General features: G+C 41.5%; 1 protein-coding gene across 3 annotated transcripts in view; it reads left to right on the top strand.

Moving 5' to 3' along the window:
• LOC124195638 (inactive tyrosine-protein kinase transmembrane receptor ROR1-like) overlaps positions 1–12,207 on the top strand; it is a 169,768-nt gene that overhangs the window by 139,648 nt on the left and 17,913 nt on the right. Inside the window, exons 6-17 of one of the 3 annotated variants that reach the window (XM_046590147.1) lie at positions 7,230–7,317; positions 8,958–9,175; positions 9,291–9,444; positions 9,525–9,714; positions 9,970–10,069; positions 10,174–10,422; positions 10,508–10,884; positions 10,950–11,141; positions 11,204–11,269; positions 11,345–11,486; positions 11,571–11,839; positions 11,919–12,204. In XM_046590147.1, coding sequence (XP_046446103.1) covers positions 7,230–7,317; positions 8,958–9,175; positions 9,291–9,444; positions 9,525–9,714; positions 9,970–10,069; positions 10,174–10,422; positions 10,508–10,884; positions 10,950–11,141; positions 11,204–11,269; positions 11,345–11,486; positions 11,571–11,839; positions 11,919–12,204 — 2,331 coding nt within the window. The remainder of the gene's footprint in view (positions 1–7,229; positions 7,318–8,957; positions 9,176–9,290; positions 9,445–9,524; positions 9,715–9,969; positions 10,070–10,173; positions 10,423–10,507; positions 10,885–10,949; positions 11,142–11,203; positions 11,270–11,344; positions 11,487–11,570; positions 11,840–11,918; positions 12,205–12,207) is intronic. The other 2 variants (XM_046590148.1, XM_046590146.1) reach the window with 2 other exon arrangements.

A 12,207-nucleotide genomic window follows, 5' to 3' on the forward strand; every position in this document is an offset into this window, starting at 1 on the left:
CGTTAAACTATTCGGCAGCCATCCTCCAGTATGTTGAAGAGGACGTGTTCAAACTTCAAACAAAATGAAATGAGTACACCTAAGTGACGAAGAATTTAGTCATGGGACTATTTAAGGAAGAGGAACTTATGACGAGTACGCTAACGGGAAATCCGAAAAACATGGAATGTTGCCGAACGTTCTCCATAAACAGAAAATTACCTTAGTACATAATTATGTTACTGCTGCACGATTTCTCGAATCAACAATAAGTAAAGTGAACAAAGCAATCGGGGAAAAGCTGAGGGATTATATAAAATCAAAAGGAATTATTGATTAAAATATTTGATTTTTTGATTTTTCAAATACAACCGCTTTTTTAAAAAGGAAGTGGTTGTTCGTTTCAACTTATTTCTTCAGTGTTAATATCACATCGGTCATCCTTAAAGAAGTTGAGGAATATCATCATTTGTGACATTATACTCATTCTTCGCATCTCTCCTCACTCTCGTAGTCCCTCCCCCCCTTCTTTACCTACTATGGTTTCCTCTAGGTCTACCATCTACCACCGTTTAATTAATCATCGAAGAATATCCATCACCTTCGAAAGACTTTTAACAGTTGATGGCGGTCAATTTTTTTATAATTCAAAATTAAAGTAAAGTATTTGTGATTTGAACCCGAATATCTGGGGTGCACTAACAACGCTTTACAAATATGCTAAGCAGTAATTGCAATATCCTTTGTATGAATACTATTACGTTTTCTGCCAACGATTTAGCGGCTCAATTTGGCGTCTTCATTTGCAGTTGTTTTTTGTGGTCACGAGGAAATAAGAGGAAGAAGAGGAGATGTTGTTAGAGTAGGTTTCACCCTTCGCGACAGTGAGGACAGAGGCGACAGGGTCTTAAAATCTGTTGCTGTTGTAACAGTTGTTGGAGACTAAAAAGATAACCCTTGTGTTGAATAAGTATGATGGCTTCCAATAGTTGTTAGTTTCATTTTTTTTTATGTACAAGAGTCTACCAAAAGACAAACGAAAAAGAGGGAAAGTGTTTCATTCTTCTTTGTAAGAGTATTGCAGTGTATGGCGCCTTTTCATTTTCGTTTTTGACATCACACATAAGAGGCACAGTTTATGAGTCTTTAAGAAAACAACTTTTCTACCCCTATCATTTCAAGCACTGGAGCCACTGACATGAAAGGTAGCACGATTTTGCGCGCGCCTTAAAAACTCTCATTGGTGGAATAGGCTTGTCACGTGACATCCGACAATACATATTGGACATAATGCCGTGCTTTCTCGCGTTGTCACTTCGTCACAACGAACCCCAGGTGTCGGGCATCACGCTTTTCAGATTGATTTCAAATTTGTGTATGATGATATCACTTTTCAATCTGTTATGATAATAACCGTCCTTGGTTGTAGAATTTAATATGTTAATAAAATACATATCTGTTTTGCCCTGTTAAGGTTCAGTCATTTACTCATTCTGATTATCATCTGAATGAAGCGATTTCCTGATAAGGGTTCCATCTGGCGGTTTGCTGATGGTACAAATTAATGGGCAGAAACTGGTTACAGGTTAGGCTTTTTGTTAAGGGATATTCATTCAGTCATTGATGTTTCGTCGTTTGTATGACCACAAAGTAAAATTTGTCTGCTTTCTCTGCGCCCTGGTAAGGATTGTAGTCCTGTGGGCAATTTTTGGAACCAATCTCGCCCATACTTACCTACTCAACCTACTTCTTCTCCTCGCAAACAAAGAGTTACCACAATATAACACGGGGCTTTATGGGACTAAAAATTTCCCGATTTTTTCTAATATGAAGGAGTTACGCTACTTTGCTATAAAAAATTCTTCATAATTTATTTTAATTGTTTGACCGGTGGCCAGTTTTGGTCGGTGGCCTTGTATTGTGCAAAAATTTGATTCTATTTCTTGTTTTATTTGTTTAGGTAGCTTTCGAGTTATGGGAGCCTTCCGGCCAAATTGATTATAATCAACTCCGTCCTGTGTTGAACCATGATGTTGATGTGGTTTTCATTTGTTTTTCCATTGACAACCCACAATCACTCCTTAATATTTCTGAAAGATGGATAATGGAGGTTGAAAAGGAGTGTCCTCATGTTCCCATAGTCGTTGTTGGGAATCAAAAGGATCTCAGAAATGATCCGTCAACCATTCTAAGTCAGTTTCAATTTTCAAAATTTCAATTTTTTTCAAATTTCAATTTTTTCAAATTTCAATTACAGAATCTATTCAACCAGACCCAGTTGCCACAGAAGAGGGCCTTGCGGTGAAAGATATGATAAGAGCGTTTGCATACGTAGAGGCTTCGGCTATGTGCAATGAATTGAATTGAAATGGTAATTGAAGTGAAAGGTAATTGAAGGGGCTACTTTTTAGTATCAATTGTTGTTGTGGGAGTCTTTCGGCCAAATTGATTATAATCAACTCCGTCCTGTGTTGTACCATGATGTTGATGTGGTTTTCACTTGTTTTTCCATTGACAACCCACAATCACTCCTTAATATTTCTGAAAGATGGATAATGGAGGTTGAAAAGGAGTGTTCTAATTTTCCCATAGTTCTTGTTGGGAATAAAAAGGATCTCAGAAATGATCCGTCAACCATTCTAAGCCAGTTTCAATTTTCAAAATTTCAATTTTTTCAAATATCAATTTTTTTCAAATTTCAATTACAGAATTTATCCAACCAGTTGCCACAGAAGAGGGCCTTGCGGTGAAAGATCTGATAAGAGCGTTTGCATACGTAGAGGCTTCGGCTATGTGCAATGAATTGAATTGAAATGGTAATTGAAGTGAAAGGTAATTGAAGGGGCTACTTTTTAGTATCAATTGTTGTAACGTTTAAAAAAGAAAATCTGTTAAATTTAAAGGTTTCCCCTGTTGTTTACTGTTTTCTGCCCTTTCTTCCGTAGGGCCGATTCTCTGTGGATTCGGACGAGAAAACAGTAAACAGGGGAATCCAACCCAGGCCACCCCTTGTCCCCGGAGAGCTCACCTTGTGTAATCAATTTTATGTGCTTAACTGAGCCCACATAATTTCAGTGTAAAATACATCAAAGATCAGAATTATAGTCGAAACCTCCTTGCACTTCATTTCACGAGTGGGTCATAAAATTGATAGCTGACTTTAAGGAGGCTGCGGCTTCTATGGAAGAACAGGAATTTTAGTTAAAGGTTTCGAGGAATAAAAGCAAAAAATTGATGTTACCACAAAGTTTGGCTTAACTGGTTGTTAATTGTTATGGCTTACGCGCAACGCATACCTTTGTATTACCAGGAAATACAGAATTTCTACTTAACGTGAGCATTTAACTTATACAGGCCATTACTAAAATTTTTTTGTATGTTGAAAAATGCTTACCTAAGTATGTGTCCAAGAATCATTGGTATGAAAATTTTAACATCTCAACTTATAATCCAAGCGTTCTCCAAAACCAAACTAAAAAGTCTGAAATTAGATCCCAAGCAACGGGGGATTGGAAACTGGATACGCTGACTTCAGTGCCATTCAAGCGCTATTTTTGAAGAGCACTTTTTTCCAGTTACATGAACGCACAATTGCCCAAATTCGTCAGCCGCTTTTCGCAACTGGGAGCGTGAAGAACAGATGCGTTCTCCCTCTATTGGAAAGATGAGAGGGGATGATACTGCTCCATTCCTTTTAACATAATCCCGTTCTGCCCTTCCAAGATCCGACAAGAAGAAGCGAAAATAGTTCTGAAAGCATCATATTGGCCCAGTTAATATTGGTTATTGTACTTAACGAGATGGTGGTGGAGACACCCAGAATTCTATCTCCGTAGGAATAGCTACTATCATCCACAACAAGGCGAGTGGCAACATCTGATAATGAGCTTATCAATCAGACCAATTGCATAGAGGCTCTTAGGAGTGGCTTCGAAAGCAGAAACCTCCCAATTACGTTATTATAAACTATTGCTGGGTGCAGCAAGACTCAATACATCAGCGAGGAACATTTAGAACGCTGGGTAGAACAAACGGAGTATCCATTCCGTGTCAAGTAATTTCTAGGAAGTTGGCACTTTACAGTTATTCACCATTTAACTATTTAATTATATGTATGTCTTTTAGGCATAACATCTGAACATGACGTTAAATATTTTAACATTGGGAAATGTGTTAGAGATAATGCAGATGACCTAATATGGACCTTAACGGTTAACAAAAATGGAAGGAAGACACCATTGGTATTAATTCACGGCTTCCTCTCTGCTTTGGGATTATGGAACCTGAACCTAGATGAACTTGCAAAAGACAGGACGGTCTTCGCAATTGGTATCTTTTGGGTAAATATTGTTACATCTTTGTTTTCTTCGCGTATGTTATGCAGAAGTTTATAAACCGGAAAAAAGGCAGCCCTTAAACTTTTACTTGTCACATAATCAATAACGGGATATTTCATATTGAATCTTTCAAACTATCAATATATGAGAAAGCGTCATGTCGACCAGGGTGAATAACGGTTTTAAAGGAGAGAAATCAGATTAGATGTTCCTGAATCGATTCACCATGACGTCTGCCAAGACCAGGCCAGACGTTTTCGTCTGCTCAACCCCAACCCCCTCTCCACATTGCCTCGTCACCGATTTTTTTCTTCGTCTGTGACGATGCATTAAGTCCTTGCCTTCCGATTACGCAACCTAGGACAGGCAGTAAATGCGAGATTTGTGCTCTGCTGAAGATTCAGATTTAGCTAGCAACAATTGATTATTTATTTTTATAAGATTATTTTATGATAATGTCTGCATTGTTTTATGATTTTAAAAAACTTATGAAAAAGCTATGGATTTTACTTTTATGAATTTGCACATACAAGCATTATTAGCTAAAGTAAGAATAACCATTTCCTTTTCAACCTGATCTCAGAAACACGATAAAACAGTCTGCCAAACTTTTTTGTATCGCTGACGAAACAATATGTCGTTTCAACAGTCCCTTTTTTCAATTATTTTATACCTCCTCGTCTTCTCAGATAACACGATAACACGTTTTGACGCCCATTCTCCCCACCCCCTGCTCAACCCTCCTTTTACAGCTCAGGCTGCGCATCAGCCACGTAAACTGTAAACTTTGACCGCTATTTTCGGGCATTAACGCTAATTTGCACACCTTAAAGGCTTAAACCCTATATTAATATAATCACTGTGACGAGACCTACAACCCTGTACTTTTCATTTTTTGATTGGAAAAACTTGTCTTGAGGGCATAAAGCTTCAGGGTGAAAATTGACAATAAGGGGAGTCTTTCTTTTCTACATGGATCACTTCCATAAGTCACTGAAGTTCCTCAAGTGGACTTTTCCTGGTTTGGCATAAAGCACATACCTGCACATATGTTTATTACATGGTGCAACATCGGCGACCAGTAGTACCATTCTATTTTCCGATTTAAGTTCCTCGTCATCCCGAGATGTTTTGCCCACTTGTCTTCATGGCACAACTCCATCAGTATTTCCACTCGCTGCTTCAGCGGGACACAGAGCCGCAGCCGCATGCCCTGTTTTCACAGCGTGCGCTTACGTAGCTGATTACCACTTGGTTGATATCCCGATTGTTGGCTTCCAGGGCGGACCCGCCACAGCCAAAACACACAATTTTTCCATCTGGAGACTGGAGTCCACCCGTGGCCCATTAGCTGCTGCCGATTGCCAAATATGCTGATGATTGTTAAATAAAAAAGTTTTCTTATGCATTAAGTTTTTCATAGCGGACGCAGGGAGGAGTATAGAGGAGAAAGCAGTCCTATCCCGCGCTGTAAGCCATAGTGGTCCGGGGAGTGGAAGCCGCCCGCCAGTTGGCAGCACAATGAGGTAGAGAGGAAGATTTCAGCCGTTTCCCCATAAGCTTGTGTGGAACAGCTGACTACCCGCAGACGATTTTGTTAAATAGTAGGGGTTATTTGCAATATTTTTGAAAAACACTTCTGACAAAAAGTGATCAGAATTACATTTTTATGTATTTTTTTTTACATAAAAAATTGGAAATTTAATTCTGATCACTTTTTGTGGGTCATCTGCGTGAAAGGGGCTTAGTAGGGAATGGGGAATGGGCTTACATTGAAGGACAATTATTCTGTAACTACTTAAATATTATGGGGTGGGAAAGTTCTATAAAAAAAGAGCTGCATTAGCTCTATGTGTGGTCATAAGATCACATTTTTTTAAGTTTCATTTATAGTAATGAAATTTAATATGAAAACACGGATTATAATTTTTCTGTTTTTCCCCCTCAATTCCCTCTCACCAGTGTGGCAGTGTTGCCATATCCCAAAATCTTTACCTTTTCTCTTTCTTCCCTTGAACGAAAGGGGGAGAGAGCCTCTCGGCCGTACGGATACTTACACAACGCGATAAAAACATATCGCGTTGTTGAAAAATTCTAAAAAAAAAACATAAAACTCCACCCTAATATTAACCTTCGGAAAAATTTCATTGAATTCCACCATGGTAGAAGAGGGGATGGTATGTTCACGCACTAGAATTTCCCATAAGGCTTGATCCCAGGTTGCCCCGGTATATGGAGTGACACCAAGCGGATTTTCTCCAGAACTATGTACGAACACATTTTTTTTCTATGTCCTATCGAAAGAAAACCAATTAGGATTTTGTAAAAAATTGTGAAAAAACTCGCTATTTTTTACAGAATCTAGGTATGTATCTTATTGCAATTCAAAAGTACGCGACATAGCCAAAAGTCGTGCGCAGCTTACGCCAATGCGCACCACTGTGGCCTATAGCCGAACTAAATAATAAACCCTTTTTGGAAGCAAAATTCAAGAAAACACGATTCAGTAACGCTAAGCTAGGTGGCAGCACAATTTACCAGGGCCAAGGACTTTGAAAAAAACCCTGAAAAACCGAGGATCTAGCCTTATGGGAAAATTCTAGTGCGTGAACATACCATGATTCCACCAAGAATTCTATTAATGGGAGCGTTTAAAAAAAACCGTTTTCCCTACTGATCCTCTCAGCCGTACGGATACTTTCGGTACCCACTGTATTACAAACAAAGATTTACATATCATGTCAACACAAGCACGATATCATTTTGAAATCAATGGCACTGTGGCACATGGGAAAAGGTGTTACACCCTGTTCCGTCATCGTCATCGTCCGTATGGGTAAGTTAATTTTGATAAATTTATATCAACCTCTTCACGTTCTATAACGACAATTATTCTTGTTTAACAAATCACAGGCACGCCAGTGGGTCAATCGGGTCCAGTACCATCTTCACCCAATTTCCAGCAGCCATCCTTCCCGTCTTTCGGGGGAGTTCCCGTCAGGTAAATTGTTTGTCCTCCGTTTTCGTTACACAAATATGAAATAAGAAAAAAAAAAAAAAAAGAGTTCCTTTTCAAAAATAATGCTATAACTATTTTCGTTACATGTAAACTAGGTCGATATATATAGCGACACAATGTAGATGTAGACAGAATATCGATAGGCATACACTTCTCAACCGTATAATAGTTGACAGAAAAATATACATAAAGGGGAGAGTCAGACTCGTTGAATAGCTAGACTGCTGCTGTACGCATGCAATATAGCGAGCGTGGAATATAAGAGCTGGGTAAAGTATAAAGTGAAGTCCACCTAGTCCCCGTTTGGTTGGATGTCTTCCAACAGCGGCAAACTTGATTTTCAATTGAACGAACCGAGTTCTTTGGGTCGTCGAATCGGAGGAAAAGAGTGTGTATACTTCCTTATGATCTCATCTGATTCCCTCCTTTCTCCACTTTGGAGCGGAAAAAAAAGCGGAGGGGGGAGACGACAGGGCCGGAGAAAGGAGGAAGCAAAAGCAAGCACAGAAAAGACGATAGTATAGTAGTCATCTATGGAGAGGAAGACGAGTCGACGGTTGCATGCCGCGACTGCCAGCGCCGCGATTCACGCATCATCAAATCGAATCGCAATGCGACCGAGCGTCAACAGTCGTCTTATTCCTGTGATATCTGACGTGCATAATTTCCCCATACCCCCTCACCACAGTGCATACATACATAGGTCTACTCTCTTTTGCTCGTCCTCTTCATCTTGTTTCACTCCTTTTTCCCCTTTTTATTTTCCCATCTTTCGCCATGTGGATACATATCTTTTTCAAAGAAACTAGTTAGCCTCTCTATTTTTCTCCTCGTTTCGCTTTTCGCTTTTCGTTTTCCTTTTTTTCCAAATTTAGTCTTCTCCCCACCCCCCATCCTCCCACTAGTTCCGAAGCTGTCTGACAGTCAAGACGGTCATAATAGGGCTGCTGCTGCCGGCCCGAATTGGACTCCACTTCCAGCACTCGGAATGGAAACTGATTCGCTATTGCGACTTCAACAAGGGCCGTCTTCGTCCCATTGAGAGTCGATGACACCCAAAGTCCTTTTCAACAATTGAAAGACGTTAACAGAGCATTAAAGGCCGGAAGCTTTCTTTGTTGTATTCCTTAGTGAGACACACGAAGTAGCCCATAATGTTGCGACGAACATTCGGCCGAACATTCGGACGCCTGTCTCGTAAAAAAAAGGAAAAAAAGAAAACTAGAGAAAAAGAAGCAAGAACATGAGAGGGATGAGCACCAAGAGGTTGCTGGGAGGATAGCAGTCTAGTGTATATACGGCTCTTGTTTGTTGAGATACGAGCGGAAATGGCCGAAGCTTTCAACGACAACGGCCGTCCAAAAGGGAGGGAGGAAGTGGAGGAGGCGATGGACGGAAAAGAGGAAGTAAAAAAGAATCGGACAGCCTCGACTTGTATGGGTGGGGGGCCGATTTTTCCCCCTATAGCCTATCACGCGCGCCATTCTGTCATCCAAGACTATCACCATCCAGCTTTTAGATTTATAAATAACACAAGATCGCAATAATAATAAAAAAAAGACAATCTAAGAAGATCAAGATCAAGTTTGAGTGCTGATTTGTTTTTTGTTTTGTTTTTACAGTTTGCCCGGACTGCCCAAGGATTTCGTGCCCAAAGATCCGAAACTCCTACTTCCCAAAGATTTCCAGCCGAACAAAGAATTTCATCCGAAAATCGGCCACGAAGATGAAGACGAAGATGACGACCATGGCGACGGTGACGAAGGCGACGACGATGTTGATCATCCCAATTCGTTTCCGTCGATGCCAGGCTCCTTGCCACGCACTAACGTTGGACACGGTAAGAATCACAACCTTATTACCGTACATACCGGCATTTCTACGTCCCGCTCGAAGATCACAATAATTTCCGATTCATTTTTATTCAACTGAAATTCATTTCATTGTTCGAACAGGACAAGGTCCGCTAGAAGGATTCTGTCAAGTGTACCGCGGAGCAACGTGTTCCAAATTTCTAGCCAATCGCACCATCTTCGTCCAGTCGTCTCTGACGCAAGGCATCGTCGAGGAAAAATTAGCGGCCGCTTTCACCGTTATCGCACATTCTGGGTAAGTCAATGAAGCAGGTTGACTTTTCCTCGATGAATTTCGACACTAATTCATTTGGGAAATTAATTCTCATTCAACAGGGATCTGTCGCAAAGTTGTGCTGAATTCGCCGTGCCGTCGCTCTGCTTCGCCGCCTTTCCGCTCTGCGACGACCAGGGGGGTAAACCCGTGCCCCGTCAGCTCTGCCGTGATGAGTGCGAGGTATTGGAAAACGACATCTGCCGGATGGAATATGCCGTCGCCAAGCAACATCCGCTTATCGGAGAACAGGTAACATATCGCCTCTCTATTTTCTGTCAAAATCCCTGCTCTGTTCCATCTTTTATCCAAAATCCGGAGGACCACTCCCAGGATATACTCTCAGCCTCCAATGGTCAATAACCTTCCGGAGTAATTTATATTTGCCTCATCCGGGCTCATTAATTTTAATCGTTTTTTCCTTTTACCTCTCCCTCCCTACATACAAACACTATGGCATTTGTAAAAATTTTTAAACGCTGCATTGTTACGAATCGATTGGAACAGGTCATGCTTCCTGATTGTGAAAAGCTGCCGCCAATAGGATCCAAGGGCAGTGAGACGTGTTTCCGTATTGGAATTCCTCACATGGCTCAAATTGTGGAAGGTAAAGAATTGTTACATTATCCTTGTCTCTAATCCGTAGTATGGATTAAAGCTAAGCGACAAATGCCTACTATATACACTGTTATGCTCGTTTTGATGCTTCAGAACAAAGCTGTTACAATGAAGATGGCCGTGATTACCGCGGAATTGCGAGCCGCACGACCAGTAAGCAAGACTGCCTGCCATGGAACCGCCAAGCGGCTGTGAAATCTGCCGACCATTCTGAGCTAATCGGTGGCCACAATTATTGCCGTAATCCGGGTGGTGTCGAGGTCCAACCTTGGTGTTTCGTTGCCGGAGTGGAAGGACCAAACTCTCGTCCACGCAGAGAATTTTGTTCTTTGCCCAAATGCTGTAAGTTATTCTCGATAAAGTAAATTACCTGTCACCTTCACCTCACCGTGCTAAATTGTATGCATTTTCTGGACAAATGAAACAGCTATGGGTTACGACATCAACTGGCTGTACATAATTATTCCTGCCGCCGCCGTCGGATTACTTGTGATTGTCATTCTCGTCGTCTGCTGCGTCCGCCGATCGAAATGCAAAGCCAAAAACTCATCGGTAATGATCAAGGGACCGTACAGCTGTGGCGCTCCCATACCCAATGGGGCCGGATCCAACATGGCCCGTTTGGCTGGCGTTGGCGGCCAGTCTAATCAGCAAATGGAGATGAATGCTCTTTTGCCACCAAGTAGCAATAGCATGGTTTCGACTTTGCAAGGACAGTCGACACCCAGCCGCATTCATGTCCCGGAGATCTCTTTACACGCTGTGCGGTTCCAGCACGATCTCGGAGAAGGAGCTTTTGGCAAAGTAAGAAAAATCAAATTAATTTACCCAGGTCAGACTTACTTAAAGTTTAATCTTGCTTCACGTAGGTGTACAAGGGAGAGCTAATGCACAGCGAGGCGGGATCGTCCCATCGAGGCTACGCCAACGATCATCTGATAAGTCCCGGTGGTGTGATGCCCATTGCCATCAAGACGCTGAAAGCAAACGCTTCGGTGAAAACCCAGCAAGATTTTCGCCGTGAAGTGGAGCTCATGTCTGAATTGCGTCATCCCAATATCGTAAATATTTGATTAATATATCGAAAATGTCAAACGGTGATAAAACAATTTTGGTTTTCCAGGTATGTCTATTAGGAGTCGTCACACGGGATCAACCGCAATGCATGCTGTTTGAATACATGGCGCAGGTGAGACCTGGTTTACCCAAACAAATTCTAACCGAACTCTATTGTCCTATAACGCTGTTTTAATTTCGGTTACAGGGAGATCTCCATGAATTTTTGGTAGCTCACTCACCGGCCGGCGATGGTTCGGTCTCCGGAATTGGTGCTGGAAGTGACGATGGAACAGCGAGTACGCTGGAACAATCGGATTTCCTATACATTGCAATTCAGATCGCTGCCGGTATACTTTTGCTCCCATTATAAATTTCATGTATCAATCGCGTTCTTCGAATTTTAAACACATAATTACTTTCGCTTCCTCTAGGAATGGAGTATCTAGCTAGCCATCACTACGTCCATCGTGACTTGGCAGCAAGGAACTGTTTGATTAGTGACAACCTGATTGTGAAAATATCCGATTTTGGTCTGTCTCGAGACATTTACTCGTCTGATTACTACCGTGTCCAGGGCAAATCAATGTTGCCTGTTCGTTGGATGCCACCAGAAGCTATTCTATACGGAAAATTCACAATTGAATCAGATGTTTGGAGCTTCGGCGTTGTCCTCTGGGAAATCTACAGTTTTGCATTACAGGTACAGCAATCAAAGTTTTGGCTGCTACTTTCATCTTAGTAACAATAGCCAATAATCAATTCATGTTTCTCTTATTTAGCCGTATTATGGATACAATAACCAAGATGTCATCGACATGGTGCGTTCTAGACAGCTACTCTCTTGCCCATCAGAATGCCCGTCACGAATTTATTCCTTGATGATCGAGTGCTGGTCTGAAGTTCCTCTGAGGAGGCCCACATTCACAGAGGTTCACAACAGATTGCGTTCGTGGGAAGGACTGGCATCAGTTGGAGCTCCCAGCAGTTCCATTGGAGGACCACCACCCATCCCGGCTACTTTACCTCCCACCAATGGGGCTATGCTAACAAGCCGGAGTCATTCAGGTT

The sequence above is a fragment of the Daphnia pulex genome, chromosome 6 (assembly GCF_021134715.1).
Source record: "Daphnia pulex isolate KAP4 chromosome 6, ASM2113471v1".
NCBI lineage: Eukaryota > Metazoa > Arthropoda > Branchiopoda > Diplostraca > Daphniidae > Daphnia > Daphnia pulex.